General features: G+C 46.3%; 1 protein-coding gene across 2 annotated transcripts; it reads right to left on the bottom strand.

The window, feature by feature from the left end:
- On the bottom strand, nt 1-15,058 carry SMARCE1 (SWI/SNF related BAF chromatin remodeling complex subunit E1). Of its 2 annotated transcripts, XM_071577278.1 has the most exons (11): nt 14,846-15,058; nt 14,135-14,185; nt 13,577-13,620; nt 10,694-10,798; nt 8,393-8,473; nt 7,160-7,291; nt 5,483-5,654; nt 3,672-3,844; nt 2,579-2,680; nt 1,862-2,072; nt 1-1,229 (listed from the first exon to the last, which is right to left on the bottom strand). In XM_071577278.1, the coding sequence occupies exons 2-11, from the start codon at nt 14,139-14,141 to the stop codon at nt 1,018-1,020; spliced, it is 1,239 nt and encodes a 412-aa protein (XP_071433379.1). In that variant the 5' UTR covers nt 14,142-14,185; nt 14,846-15,058; the 3' UTR covers nt 1-1,017. The 2 variants fall into 2 exon arrangements, with proteins under 2 accessions (XP_071433379.1, XP_071433380.1); XM_071577279.1 differs by lacking the exon at nt 10,694-10,798 and having other exon boundaries at nt 14,846-15,056.
- Nucleotides 15,059-16,186: the final 1,128 nt, after the last annotated feature.

Genomic DNA, 16,186 nt, shown 5'->3' with positions numbered 1-16,186 from the left:
TGAGTTTAAAAAAACCAAACATGTTGAATTTTATTTTTTTAGACCATTTAAAAAAAAGACCAAAAGGGTTTAAAAAACATCTCACAGACCAACTAGTCTGTAAAAACACATCGATTCACTGAAGCATCACGTGTTCTCTCAGTTGTAAAGTCAAGAAGTTGCCTGTGGCTGTTGTTGCAATTAAGGTTTTTTTTTCATTTTTTAGGGCTTTTGCTTATATAGGGCAAACTGTGTTCTTGTAGTGCCCAGAGGTTCTGAAAGCTCATGACAAGCAAACCTACTATTTTTTACCATTTGTGCCGTATCAGTGACTGTCTGCTCAGAGAACATGTGCCTGTTTAAACGCTCTCCTGCTCTGTACTGTGCCAGGGCTCTGGCTGAGGCCACACCAGGGTCTCTTGGTAGCAAATAAAGGAGTAACCAGTAAAGAAAAGCAAAGGCTTGTTGAAAGGAATCCTGCATCACAGAAAAAATCCCTCAAGATGTGTCATTTTACTGCGAGACTAGAGAGTTCTTTGGAACTTTAAATGCCTCAGTTGCATTCCAGCCTCTCCAGAGAGCCAGTGCCATTGCCAGGAGCAGGCCTCATGCAGACAAGGCAGGGCTGCAGCACAGGTGAGACACACCTGCACCTCACTGCTGCCACACAGCAACAGGAAGGGCCTTTGGAAAAACTGCCAGTCACTGTGGCCGTGGAACCAGAGGAGAGAGGTGGCCTGATTTTCTCATTTATAACCAAAACCAAATGTGTCTTTCTAGGGAAGAATTCAAAGTGATATAAACCCCTCTCCACACCGTAACAGCCGTGTTTGGACACATGAGGTTCCTTTTCTGCCTGCTGCAGGACAGCTGTGCCTCTGAGGGCCCCCTCACATCACTACACTGATAACCTGACGTGCCAGTAACCCCCGGGACCCTTTGGAGACAAGTGACAGAGGCAGGGAAGGTACAACAGCCGCGGAGCACGTTCTGAAACCAAACAGTACGTCATTGCAGACACCTGAGCTGAGCCAGTGTCTACTCCTTCTTGTCGCCCTCCTCGGCCGTGGGGTCTGCAGGAGGCTCCTCCACTGTCGCACTGTTGCTCTCCGAGCCTGTGTTGCTGTCACTGGTCCCCTCCTCGGCCGTGCTGTCCACCCCTTCCTGCCCACTCTCCTTGTCCTCAGGGGTGGAGGTTCCCTCTTCACCGTTCTGCTGGTTCTCTGTGCTCTCTTCCGGGTGGGACTCCTCTGCAATAACATATTTCTCAGTGTCACTCACGGGCCGTACATTTATTGAGGTTATACAGTTGGATTTTGGAAGAAACAGCAGCAGTTATTTCTGTCACAGAATGTGCAGTGACAGGCACAGCTCAGGGACTTCTGGTGATGGAGATGCATGTGGTCCTGCCACAGCACCCTGATGTCACCCACAGCTACCTGACCTCAGAATTCCAGCCACCAGAAAGCCATGTGCCTTGTTAAAGCAGAAGCACTGGAATTCAAACTCCTTGGTCCCCTTTCCTTATGCTCCTGCTGTTGCAGCAGTGGCTCACTGAGGTCCCAGCCACTCAGTCCCCTGAATCCAGCAGCTGTTCCAGCCTCCTTGCTAGTCACTGACACTGGGACAAGGAAACACTCCCAGTTGCTCCCAGTTAACCAATGTCTAACTTAGGTTTAGAAAGCATTTTTTCCCTTGGGTACATCACACACAAAACATGGCAAGGGGCTTTGTGGGTTCTTATCCTCTCCCCTCTTAAAAATGAGTGATTTAGTAAGAAATCAAATGCCTGTGTTCAGCACGATGCAGTGAAGTGTTCTCCTGGCTAAGCTGAGCCTCCTCAGGGACCCTCTGAGATCCCTGGATGTTCAGGTGCAGTTACCTGTCTCCATTGGGGTGCTCTCCTCTTCCTTCTTCTCCTCCCCCTTGCTGGCTGCCTGCTCCTCCTCAGCTGCCAGGCTGTTCTGACTGCGCTCTGCTTGCTCAGCTGCTTCCTTTTCCCTTTCCTCCTGCCTCTTGCGAGCCTGTTCCTCAGCTTGAGCAATTTCAGCTGCAATTTTTTCCATATCCACTTCCACCTTCAAGCTGCATAACTAGAAATTAAAATGAAAAGGAAAGCTTTTACTACCTCAGACTGAAAAACAAAACTTGTGTAAACCCCAATGATGAGTTCAGTATTTCTGCGTGCAACGTAATTTTGACTTGACAAAATTTACATGAAAATCTTGAGTCATTAGGGAGATACAGGCATATTAACAAAAATAAAGGGGGAGGGGATAAGTAAACAACCTAAAGCTTGTTATCTGAACACAGCCAAGGAGAAGAGTGTGTCCTCACAGTGGCTTTAGGGCATCTTCCTCCAGCTGCTCTGAGTGAACTGACCCAGTCCAGCCTGGAGGAACTCTAAACTGTACTGGCCCAATGTCACCACTACAGGTCACTGAAGGAGCAGGAAATGATGCTGTGCTCTGTGACACCCACACCAGGGCACGGCCCCAGCAGCTGGGCAATGGCACAGAAATGAACACAGAACTGACGCACTTGTACCAGTGTGGAACCAGCAGCTTCCTCAGAGTAAGTTTAGAAGAATGAATCGTACCCTTTTGAGCTCATTGTTGAAGGACTCTGTGCTTTCCAGAAACTTCCTCTTCTTTTCCTGGTGACGCTCCTCAATTTGCAGCAGCTCAGCTTCGAGTTTGCGCTGGAAGTGAAACAAATGGCAAGAACATCATTGTGCAGCCACCTGAGAACTGGGCAAAGCTACAGCCATGCACAAAAATACTTGTATGGGTTTATTTTTAAATACTGCTCTAATACATAAACATCCTTCTGCCTGCCTTGATCTGATAGCCAACAGCTCAGAAGTTTATCCTGCAAAGTATGAGCAGTAAATGGGTCTGTGCAGCAGTTCAGGCATATTGTAAATGAAACACAGTGTGTACCTGAGGTGAAGCTTCCAGCACCAAATCTGCATGTTTCCTTTCCTATTCTGCACCCCTCAGGTGCCTACAGGTCTGGATATACACAGCCCAGGGGTACAGACACCTCCACATCAATTATGTTCTCGTAACATGGAAAGACCACAACTCAAAGGAAAGAAGGGAAACCACTCCCTCCACCCCCCAAATCTTCTGTTAATTAAAAAAATCCCAACACATCTCTATGTAATTCTGGTCTCTCTTCACCCACATGCACAATGACCATGGACAGGGTTCTTTTGGTAACATGAGTGTTTTGAAAACACAGGCATGTCCCAGTCAAAGCTGGGTGAACCCTGCAGGTGTGACCTTGTGCAGATTTCCTTGTATGAATTTAACTTTCAGTTAAGAATGTTGCAATAGGGAATATCTACAAACAAAGTTGTCAGGTACCTGAAATCACAACCCCACCTATCACCCAGCAGACTTACACTGTAATATAGAGGGCTGTATGTAATAATGAAAAGATACGGAATTAATATGTAGGATACCCTTAGAACAAAATACAGTTTAACAGGACCCTCAGTAACAGAGCAGCACATGTGGTGAAGTCTCACATCCTGCAGCTCCCAAGTAAACCCAGGGATTAGCTCTTGGAGTGCACAGACCATCACACCCAGGAAGAACAGTCATGCAAGTGATGGAATGACCCGAGACTTGGAGACCAGCCCAACACCATCACATTTTAGCTGCATCCACATCCTTTCTCTTTACCTGGTGAACCATCAAGGACTGAACCTGGCGCTTCAGGACTTGCATCCTGGCGGTGGTGACCACGGAGCGCACGTCGGGCACGACGCTCTCGCTGAGGATCTCGCTGATGAGCCGGTGGTTGCGCTGGAAGCGCGCCGTGGCCGTGTGCTTCATGGAGAACCCATCGTCGTAATCTGCAACACCGGGGCCACAGCACTGCCTTAGCCCCATGGCAGCACCCGGGCCAGGGCACCACACCCACAGCACTGCTCCTTAAAGCCACAGCACGGCCCCCAGCACCAGGTGCTGCCACGCCACAAAGGTCACAGAACACACACAGAGCACCAGGGATCAGGAAACTGAGAGAGTGAGGCCAGGGCAGCATTCATGTGGCACAGCTCTCACAGCATCTCCCACAGCTGAAATTGGGCTGACCTAGTTATTGACTGCCTTGCTTTCCATGTTTCCACGGTAAGAGGGACCATCAATGCACAGAATAAAAGAACTATCCCTGATAAATCATGTCACCAGAGCAAAATGCCAGCAGGACAGTGACTGCTCTATAAATAACCTTTGCAGCACAGATCAAAACTACTTTTTTTTTTGAAATCCTGAGGACTGAAAGCATGAAGAAGTGATGTATGTTTACTCATCACTAAAAAACTGATAGGAATGTACTGAGTATTCTATTTATTTACTCTGGTTATTAGTATTCTGTTCTATCTGTTTATTAGTAAATGCATTTCTCTAAAGAGAACTGAGTTCAGCAACAACTATGAATTATCTCCCAGAACAATGTCATGCAGAAAAGCTCAAAAGTTGAATTAATTTTCATCAAATCTTTCTAATGGAGATGACACTCCAACTACTCACAGAGATTTTAAGAAGCAGCCTAACATTATGCTGGGAGATGCCACCAGAGAAGAGAACCAGTCAAATCAAAGGTTCTGTCTCCTTTATTTTGAAGTTTTTTGTTCAGTTTCTCACTGAGGTATCTGATTAAACAAAGCAGAAAGAGACAATGGCTGTTTCTGTTGGACTTCACCTGGCCCAGGCAGCACAGAACAGAACCTCAAGTCCCCAAGTTCCAGCCAGTCCAACACTAAATGTATTTACATAAATGTTGCAATTACCTCACACAGGGGAAAGTGCTGTTTGCCATGAGCTTTATCTCAGGGGTGTGCTTTTACAAGGGGGAAGGAAAAAAAAAGGGTGTAACTGAGCACATTTTTCACCCTCAGGTTTCAACAAGTTTTAGGTGATGAATTTAAAAGCAGCCATGAGGTGTGTGAGGCTGACTTTTCCCACTGGGTGGGGTGCATTTCCTTGCAGTCAAATAAACTTTCAGAATTTTCTCATCAACTTGTCAGCAGCAAGGGCACCTCACTCCCTCAACAATCTCAAACGACAGTTGTTGAGCACATTGAAGTTCAGGTGCTCTTAATCGCAGCAGAACTCTGCCTGTCAGATTTATGTGCTTCTGATAATAAAGCACAACATTCCACCCAAGCTGGATTAAATCAGGCATCTAAGCCTTTTCTAATGCATGTGCTAAAGCCGGAAGAGACTGATTTGGTTTGAACTGTAAGCATTACTTCACACTTAATTAAGAAGGGTTGGCTTAACTTCTGCCACCAGTGCCACCTTATGTTTGGGAACAAAGTCAGTCGAACGGAGTAAAATGGGATAAAGAAATCAGTACCGAAGGCACCAGATGAGAAATGCAGCCACGTTAAGTGTTGTGCAGTGTGCAGGGGTGGTTTGCTGTATCTCTGTGCTGGTGCTGGAACAGGACTGTCCCACTGGGGTGCACACAGGCCCTGCTCCCTTACCATCGGGGTCCTCGGCGGGCTGGATGCTCATGTAGGGCTCCCCCTTCTCCATGCGCGACTGTCTCTGCCGGCTCTCCTCCTCCAGCGCGGCCTCGGCGCGGCTCTTGGCGTTGATGTAGGCCAGGTAGGCAGGGGAGTTGTGGTAGGCCTTCATGGACTCGTTGTACTCGATCTGAAACGTGACCAACACGGTTTGATCGCACCACGGGGCGACTCCCACCTCGACACAACCGAGCCCTGTGCGACTCACTCTGCAGTCACACAGAGCTGTTCTCAGCTGAGACACCAGGGACCAGATCCTCTCAGCCTTTCTGTTTTACAAGTTAGAACTTCTTCCATAGTCGTTCATGTTTTAAAAACACAGCTGGGCTTTCAGGTCCACTTCAGTTTTACAACCTGAAAGTCTTACCATAGCTTTGCTTTCTGAGATTTCAAACTCAAAACACCTCAGAGCAAGGCATTTGTCACCAACCTCTGGTTAAGACAAAATTAGCAAACATAAGATAATCTCAGTAATTCTCTGGAGTTCTAACTAGATCTGTGACTCTGATTTCTTCTCTTTCCTTATTCCAGTATGTCATGAACCAGTTTGCAAAATCACTTACGGTTTGTCCGTTCTTTGCCCCATCCCTGCACTGGGATGACACAGAAAGCTGCAGCCAGACTCCTGTCTCCTCCTGCAGCAGGATGGCAGTACTATCTTCACCTTCTTTGAAATACCTTTTCCCTTTGAATTGCTTTCTTTTGTCTCACTTCTAAGATTTTTTATAGTGATTTGAGGTATTTCCAATAAAAAATGAGATATCTACAATATTGTTAAAGGTACCTAAAAATCTTGTTTGCTTTATGATCAGGACCAGAATCCTCCTGCCTGGGCACTGCACAAATAGAAACCAGCTGGCCCCTGCCCCAAGGAGCTTACAATCTAAACATGGTTACCAAGGTTACCAGCTAAGAGCACCCAGTTTGCAGTACTTCTCTATTGCCTTGGAATAGAACCAGCTGAGATTTGACCAGGTATCCACAGCCTCAGGTGCCTGCCAGGTGTAAACACAACACATCAGCTGGACAGTTCTCCCTTTGTACCTGAGAATCACAAGAACAGTCTTGTACAGGTGCTCAACACTTACCAACCCAGACACCAGTAGCTCTCATCTCTTGTCATTAAGATCAATATAAAACCAAAACAAAAGCACAGGAAAATCCTACAAGTGGTAGCATTTTCTATTAAGAAACAAGACACTAATGCCACAGTGTGGAGTTCCACCAGGTTACACCAGGAAAACCAAACCCCACGTGACTGGAAGTCTCTTATGAACACGTTCATGACAACAGCAGTAGTTGCAGAGCACCAGTTTTGAAAGAGGATTTTGGTGTTGAGACAATCTTTTCAATACTGATGTAGTATAATCAAATCCATTCATTAAACAGTTAAAATCGACACTCAATTATAAATACTTCATTTTGAATTAGGTCTAAAAACTGACCAGTCACAGTTGATGCACAGTTATTAAAAAAAAATCTAAGAGATGTGTCAGGACAAACTTCCACTTAAGTTACATACAGGGCTCTCGTGAATGCCTCAAACACCCCTGCATGGGGAAGATGAATTTTTCTTCTCAGACCAGTTCCTAGAAGAATCAGCTGTAATAAACATCCCAGATTTCTTCCATTTACCTTTTCAGCTTCATATTCATTCAAATACTCTTGCTTCTCTTCATCAGTGAGATCTCGCCACATTCCTCCAATAATCTTGCCAATTTCCCATAACTTCAAATCAGGATTGGACGCCTTCACTTGGTCCCAGACCTTAACAGAAACAGCTGGAGCTTTACTAATGATATCTAAATACTTCCAAATTAAACATTTTATATTGTCATCTCAGTGTTCTTTCTGGAATCACCATGAAAAACAGGATTAAGTTAGGAATGAGTCTGGCTAAACTATCTGGATTATTTTCTGGGGCAGGAAGTCAGTAGGAAGCCAGCTACTGAACCAGGCAATTGCTGAGTGGCTTTGGTCTCATGGGAATATTGCCTTTAACCCTCTCAATTCTCTTCTTAAATGCACATCGCTGCATCTCGGGGAAAAAATTGCTACTGAGTAAACACATCCAGCAGTAGATTATGACAAAGAGACTGAGCTTTTCAGATCAGAATGTAACATTTCACAATATTTCAGTCTTGCTGATCAATCTGAGTTCCAACAAGTTCTGACTCCACCAAAAAGGTTTCTAACTTTACAGGGAAAAAAAAAAGGAGAGCTGCCAGTGTAATTTCTTGCTGCACCACTTGACTTTTTTTTTTTTTTTTGTGTTGATGTTTTTTGGCCTAAGACAGACAGGCTGGTAAAGATACTTTACCAGAAGTGGAAGAAATGCCTTCTGGCTCACCTGCTTCAGCCAGGCTGCCATGCCCTCCCCATGCCCCATCAGACTCCAGACTCCACAAGAGTCTCTCTCCTACTTTCTGTCACACAGTTCACAGAATAGCGAAGCCAACGTTGCCACGGGCTAGGGTGGTGAAGGAGAACATGCAAAGTCCACTCATTGCTACTCTTCAGTCCAGCTACAGCACTGCACCAAGCCCAGAAAACGCAAGGAATACTTCCTTTATATAAAAAAGTTCTGTCAGTAAGTCACAGGAACTTCTGAATGTGGCGGGGTGGATCCTTGTCAGCAGACAGTGGTAGGAATTAGCATTTTAGCAATTTTCCCCCCAGAAATTGGCAACTGTGTGACCAGACTACTGCTGCCTTTGTTCTGCAGGGCAGACTCTGGACTTTGCATCCCCTTAAGAGAGCGCAGGCTGTTAGGAGTCAACGTTTAGAAGCTGAAACTAAGATCATAGCAATTAATCGTTAGCACAAACGAACACTGACTTTATTACTGACGGACACTGTAATACCCACCTTCCGGCTGTACCGCATGTAGGGCATCAGGGGCTTGTCTGGGGGTTTGGGGGGCTTGGGAATGGTAATACCAGAGGAAGCCTATAAAAGAACCGGATAAATCCATTCGTTAATGGGATGGCTGGACAGCCTTGACACACTCCAGTTTTGGAAAACACTCGCTCTTGTGCACTCACACACCCCACAGGAGAAGCAAACACCATCACCAAAAGCATTACCCAGCCTGAGACAGCCACTAACTACAGCTGGGCCTCACAGCAGTAACTTCCAGTGTAAGTTTGCCCTTTTCTCTGTAACTAGAGAAATCCTCAGAAGGGCTCCATGTTCTTAAAACTGAACTACACAGCTTAGGAGTGCACATGGAGACACCAATCCCAGCTGGCTGGTTTTTCTCACTTCTGACAATTTATTTTACCTGTTTTGATAAATTTAATGTGGCTACTGTACAGGTGAAAAAAGATATGCAGCAAGTTTAAAAAGGATTAACTTAGAGACATATCAAATAATTTTAGCAATTATTTGCCTGCAAAATTTGTCAATGGTAATTTGGAGCCAATTAAAAGGCCCATTATAAAAAGAAAACAACTCTATGCAGCTGAGCTGTAAATGTGTGTCTATTTGTAGCCAAGCTGTAATTAATTGTCCCAATTAGCCTGCAACATGCCCCTGTGCTCCATCTTCCCTTGGCTCTGACGCTGTCAGGCACTGCTGGCGTGACACTGAAGGACACTGAGCACCAACTGCTGCCTCACCTCGTGTCCCCTCAACCCACAGAACACCCAAACAGGGTCTCCTCCTACAACAGTGCAGTGACATCACAGCCCTGTCAACTGCAAGCTCTGTAACCCTCTACTCTTCCAGCACTTCCACATGCCAGGAGTTCTGTTATATTAGGTGGGATAATTTAGATAACAATATAAAGGTTCAAGATCTTTCAGGACTGTGGCCCACGATCAATACTTGTGTGTATGGGCCCAGCTTCAACATTCAGTTTTCAAATTTTAACTCCTGATAATATCTTGAATTGCTGAATTTATGGAGCTCTATGAACAATGCATACAGAACTGTGTATAAGTAATGTGCATGAGGTATATGCATTACCAAAATGTATACACAGATACACATACAGATGGGTTGGAAAAACATTAACGGAAACTGTTCAATGCTTTTAAATTAAGAGGGATTTACAGACACCATCCATATACTGGGATATGCATGGCAGAGCAGGCTGTGTATGTTTGTGACATACAGAAACAATGGAAGTTCTCAGACAAAACCTGACTTATTCTTGTATAAGGAAATAGCATCCCTTCAGTCAATTCCAGCTTGGAGGGGAAGGTCCTTTCTGTAAATGCTTTAACAAACAGGATGAACTTCATATATGAAGTCTGAAAGAAGGTTTATATGACAGGCATAAAAAGAGGACACTTCATTAAAAGCACCGTGTATTTGGTCCTTGAGAAATCTTTGTATTGCATTCCAGACTCATCAGATGGTTTGAGGTACAAAGTTTTATATGAAAAAACCTTAAAGTTGTGATATATTAAAGAAAATACCAGGGATTTACTCAATTTCTGTTGTTATGAAAATGTTAATTTCTCCAGTCTGTTTTTCTTTCCTAACTGCATCCAGGGCTCAGGACTTGATCTGTGTTTGACAGAAGCTGTCACCTGCCTCATCACTTGCCTCCATCTCACTGTGGTTACTCCATGAAAAATGAATGTAACATCCATTTCCCACACACTGACATATATAAGAGCTGAAAGGATTCTATTTTATTATCATCACACTTTCGTTGAAAAAATAATGACTGAACTTGGGACTGTGCAGTTATTACCAGACTAAGCCTGGAAAGAAAAATAAAGGCTTGCACCTCTCATATGGCACAACAGGATGATGCAACAACTATCAATGATCTCCAGTTTGCAAAATGTTCTTCCTTATTTTTGCGCCAATGAACCTCAGCAAAACGAGCAGTTCCCTCCCTCCAACAATTTATACCCAGCCACAGCTCTTTTCTCTACACATGCAGTGGTCACTGAAGACCACAAAGTCTGTCTTTTTGGAGTTTTGCATCATAAACCATTACCAGTTTTCCCTGCTGAGTAGAAGCCCATTTTCCTGCAAGAGGTTCCAGAGTGAAGGGGAAGGGGAGGAGGGTGAGGAATAAGAATCAGAAGTAAGTTTGGGTTTTTTTAATAAAGAAGTGGCAGCAGCCAAGACTCCAAAGAACCTAACCCTAAAGCCATTTCTGGTCAGCTCCTGGTGTTTGCTGGAGGATGTAATAGTTGATTCTCCTACCGTGACCCGGCTGTTGGTGCCCGGGTTCCCTCCCAGCCTGTAGTTGTTGTAGGCCAGATGGCTGTATGGATTGTATCCCACAAACCCTGGGGTGCTGGGCATTTGCTGATGGAAACAAATGAGACAAAAACACGAATGAGAAATGAGCTCAAACGAGGAGAACACAGAAATGAAAATGAACTGCAATATGGCATGCAAAAGCAACCAGAATTCAAACAAGCAATGAGGTGTAGCAGTTGGTGTCTTCCCAACACGCACAACTTACTCCAGGATAAACCTAGTAAGGAAACAGGACTTTTAAGCAAATGTGTCACTACAAATTTCTGTCTGAAGTTGGTGATTTTATTTCTATTAACTGTGTAACTTGTTTAAACAAGTATTCTGTAAATCCAGCTCATTGCTAACAAAATTTTCCAACATAAGCCACCAGGGAACTCAGAAGACTCTTATATCCAAAGGGTGAAGGTCACAGCACTCAGTGATGGGGCAGAAATCCACAGTACCCACATTTACACCAATGAAAATCCCTGCCTGATTTTCTTCCCAGCATTCTGCCTTCCCAACAAACAGGTGGGGGGGAGGAAATATCTCAAAGCACCATCTCTGCACCACCACCAGTGGCTGAAGACAATTCCAAGGGACATCCCTTGGTCACAGGACTGAGGAACTCTAAATCTGCAATAAGATCTACAGGTTAGAAACTACACACTAGTCTGAACAGACCACCCAATCCAAGATGAATCAGAAGATAATCAATACATCATTCATCCATGAAGTGATCAATTTGTTCTCACCTCAGTCATGTAGAGAAAAATAAGAGTTCTTCACGTTCCCTTCTCACTTATCTACAGACACTCAAGTGGCACTGGGTTCTCTGTATTCCCCTCCTCACATAAATCTTTGCTTTTTCCTTTATCCCCCACTTCCCAGGCAAATTTTGCTGGAAAGAATGGATCAGCTATTTAACAGTAACTGTGATTAAGTCCTGACTGTGGTGGTCCTATCATTCCATTAGAATTCATGAGAGCCTGGAGTGTTTCTAGACATTTAAGTGCCATCCCCACAGTGTCCCTCTCTCCAATAGCCCTAATAAACATTCCTGCAGTTTTGCACAGGGATTCACTGACCTGTTCTAGACCAGTTATAAAAATTTTACAGATTGGTTCAGGACTCCAAGAACCAAAGTGTGCCACAGACACTGAACACAAGTGCCCTATGAACTGAACTGTGATGGTATCAGGGAAATGCAGACACACTGCAGTTTATTTCTAAACATACAAGTGTGAGGAGAATGATCCTTTAACAGTCAGCCTTCAACAGAGATTTTATTCCCAAGCTTTTCAGCTCAGCCACAGCAGCTGACATGCTCATCTCTATGCCTGGGCTCATGACATCCACACTCACTACTTCATAAGACACCATTTTACTGTAGTTTTTTGTATTACCATAACAACAGGTTTTGAATATGTTGAACTACACCTCTTCAATAAAACCAGGTGACAATTGTAATCTCCGTCTGCTTAATTCTTTATTTCTGCAAGACAGGATTTAAATGTTACCAGGGAACTACCTTGCAACACATGGAGACTTTATTTCAGCTACAGTCCTGCAGTTACAGAACTGCTGGGACTTTGCTCACTGTTGTAGCACCTGGAACTGGCTGTGGAAGAACAAAGGAGGTTATTTGGCTACTTTGTGACTTGCACAGACCACCACCTGAAGGAGGGTGTAAAATACAATATAAATACAAGAGAAGAAGCTCCTTAGACACGCAATGCACGTCCCTGGCTGCAGTTCTGACCCTTCTGAAGGGCTGCACCACAGACCCAAGAACATTTCACATCTGTGTCCATGTTACATCCCAAAGGATCACGTGTGTGTGCAGGAATCCAGGGCTCTGAGGGGATCCATCATGTTCCTGGAACTCTGGCACAGACCTGTTTCACTGTGTGCAAAATGAAAACTCTGAACAAACTATGCAAATCAAGTTTTATTTATGTAAACTTATGAAAACATAGCTTGTATTTATGCATTTTATCGTTTTCAAGCCTCTTTACTTGCAAAGTATGGCACAACCAATCTCAAGGATCACATTCCATCTAAATTCCATCCTGCAGAGATCAGGGACACACCTTTGGGGAACAGTTTTCCAATTTTCTTTGGTTAAAAAAAATTCACTATAGCATATTTGCTCACTCTTCTGTATAAAGGATTTATCACAAAATCCCAACTATTCAGAAGTGTGACCAAAGAGGAGCATTTGCTTTCAGACAGTTCCCTGCCCACTGGGACTGCAGCACCTCTGCACACCCAGGAATGTCACTGGGCAGGATTCAAAGCTCCCATTCATGTTTTCCTCAGTGTCATTCCACACCAATTTCCTAGAAAGTAAAATATTTCCCATGCCCTAGACTCAAAATACCAGGGATTTCAAGGCATGCAAGGCTGGCATCAGGAGTGTTCCATTATTCTGACCCAATATAAGAGGGTTTTCCATATTCCACTGCAATGCAGTTCAGTAAAACATAAAAAATATGCTCTGTCTGCCCATGATTTGGGCACAGGCTCAGTGGGAAGTTTTAGAATTAAATATATCAGTTGTTTCTTAATTACTCCAGTACTGCTGCAACCCCCTGTGAATCATTCCAGACAAGTGACAGCTCACAGAAAATTCACTGACTGCAAGAGCCACCCTCAAAAATGAAATAAAGTTTATTCAGCTTCTCTTTCACAAAGTGCTTAAAAAAAAGAATGAGATTAATTAACACAATTCATATCACATTAATTAGTGTTGTGTTTCCAACACAGGGAGGTAACTCCATAATTATTGCTCTGGGAAGTTACTAAAGGCTCTGTGTTAATGAGAAAAATCACTATACTTACGGTTGCAGGAGCTGGGGTGGGAGGTGGGGCATAGGATGGCCTTTCTGTTAAGATAGAAATGTAAGCACATTTTTTTTCTTGAAAATCTGAACAAATTCTTTATAAGGTGGCCAACATTTTTAAAGCAATTTACAAAAACAAGACAGAAATTTTACTTTGAAAGACTCTGCATTTTGTCACTGAAGAGTGAAAAGCAACATAAGAGTAAGAAAAGAAAGAAAAACTGAAGCCCCTCCATTTGCTCTAATCCCAGGCTTTTACTCAGGCAGAAGGCTGGAGAATTTATAAGTGCATTTATTTGCACAGCAGTTACAGGAGGGAAAGCAAAACCGCAGTCAAACAGGATTCAGAAGCTGAGATATCTGAATTTCCTACAAAAACTCTGCCAGGAATCAGCCACAACACGATTCAAGGCCAAGAGTTTGGTCAGGAATCACTACACTTCCTATTTTCCCTTTAATGCCAGGAAGAATGGGATTATCTCACAAACAGGTTCTGCTCAACCAGGTCTCTAATTCATCAAGTTAAAGGAAGAAAAATCTAAAAAAAAAAACTTACTTGACATTTTGATAGTCAAATTTTCAGCCACCTGACATTATATTTGTACTTCTGCAAGACAAAAGAAGATCAGGCTAGTGAGTGTTGGGCCTCTGCTCCCCCAGATCTTTGAAGCCTCGATTATTGTTACCATCGATTCCCAAAGGCTCTCCCAACTTTGGAATAAGGACAAAAGAGAGTAAGAACCTTGGGTGTTATTTCTTCGAAAGATTAATGGACTTTCCAAAGAATCGGGCCTTAAATAGCTGTGCAAGTACACGTAGGCTTAGGTGATCAGCATATTAAAAATGTTAAGTAAATATATTTTTCCCTTAAGGAATAAAGGGAACTATTTCACACCGACTCTTTCAGAAATCAGGTATTAATGTACAGACGACCAAATTATGTATCTGCTTTACAGGGCACACAACCAACCACCAAGCCCGGCAGCTGCGGCCTCACAGGCAGCGTTTAACCTTTTACCAGCGAGGCTTCACCGCGGAGCGCAAACAAAAGCGCTGGAACAACGCACAGGGTTTGCCTTCGCCTCCAGGTGAGGCCGCGGCCGCCGCAGCCCCCTCGGGGCCCGGCCCGGGACTGGGGGGCCCGGCCCCTCGGCCCCCACGGCTCAAGGCGATCCTCCCGCAACCCCCGCACCCCGGGAGGGCCCTCCCGCGCCCCTCAGCCCCCGCAGGGCCCTCCCGCAGCCCGGCAGGCCCGGCCCGGACTCACCGCCCACCGCGGCCGCGCTCGCCTTTGTTCCGCCGGGGCCGGGCCGGGCCGCGCCTGCGCACCCGCCCCGCACTTTCGGCACCGCGCCCGCCGCGCCCGCCCCGCACAGCCCGCCCCGCTGGGGTAATCCCACCGCCCTCGGAGCCCCCCGAGGGGCCGGGGCTGCCCCTGGAGCTCTCCCCGGGACAGCGGCGGCGGTGACAGCGGGGCCGTGGCGAATCTGCGGGTGCTGCGCGCGGGGCGGCCCTGCCCGCCATTACCGGCACGGAGGCACCGCCTCGCTGCGCCCAGGGTGGGGTGTGACTGAGTTGTCCCGGCCCCGCAGTGCCCAGCGCAGGGCTCGTCCTGTGTCCCGGTGCCGGTGCTGGTGCCCCGGGCGGTGGCTCTCGGTGGCGAATCTGCGGCGCAGAGCGGGGGACGCTTTGTCGCCCTTTTCCCACCTCGGGGGAGCGCACGTGGCTTTTTGGCGCCTTTTCCCGCCTGGCCCCGCGCGCGCTCCCCCCGAGGGGGGCCCCGCGCGCGCTCCCCCGAGGGGGGGCCCCGCGCGCGCTCCCCCCGAGGGGGGCCCCGCGCGCGCTCCCCCGAGGGGGGGCCCCGCGCGCGCTCCCCCGAGGGGGGCCCCGCGCGCGCTCCCCCGAGGGGGGGCCCCGCGCGCGCTCCCCCGAGGGGGGGCCCGCGCGCGCTCCGGTGTCGTGTCCGAGCCCAAATAAATCCCACGGGCCGGGATGGGGTCGGCCGAACAGGAGCCCAGGTTGTGGCGTGGGCTGAGCAGGACGAGCCCCGGGCACGGCAGAACGTGCTGGAGTGGCCGTGACGGGACAAGGCCCAAGGAAGGGGATGGAGTGAGGGATGGCTGGGCCGGGCAGCAGCATCGACCCTGCCTTATAAACACATAATGTGTGATAATTGTGAGCTAAATCAGCGTGACCGACTCAAAACTTTCTGCTGCTGAATCACACAGGACTGTAAACTACTCGAGAGTCTGGGAATAGTGAAATTGTCCACAATTTTTTGCAGAAATTGACAAAGGTACCACACACAGGGGTGAAACCCACAAGTAACAGACACGGTGAACCTTCTGGTTCTGGGGTGTGAGGAGGATTAAGGGCTCAGCATTCAGCACAGGAGCCTTTCACACTGGAAGTTGTCAAAGTGACTGAACTACATCTGAAAACTTTGGCAATGAAACTTGAATGCTTGAAATTGGAAGTTTGCCATTGAAAGTTTAGCCTTGAAATGCTCTGCCATGGCCAATAAGGATCATCTCTAGGCATTTGGGAAGGAGGATTGTGAAGGTGCATCTGAAGGAAAGCCCAGGGGATGGTGCCTGCCTGACCCAAA

The sequence above is a fragment of the Pithys albifrons genome, chromosome 25 (assembly GCF_047495875.1).
Source record: "Pithys albifrons albifrons isolate INPA30051 chromosome 25, PitAlb_v1, whole genome shotgun sequence".
Classification (NCBI taxonomy): domain Eukaryota; kingdom Metazoa; phylum Chordata; class Aves; order Passeriformes; family Thamnophilidae; genus Pithys; species Pithys albifrons.
The sequence above is the reverse complement of the archived record's forward strand: the minus strand, read 5'-3'. Positions and strand labels throughout refer to the sequence as shown.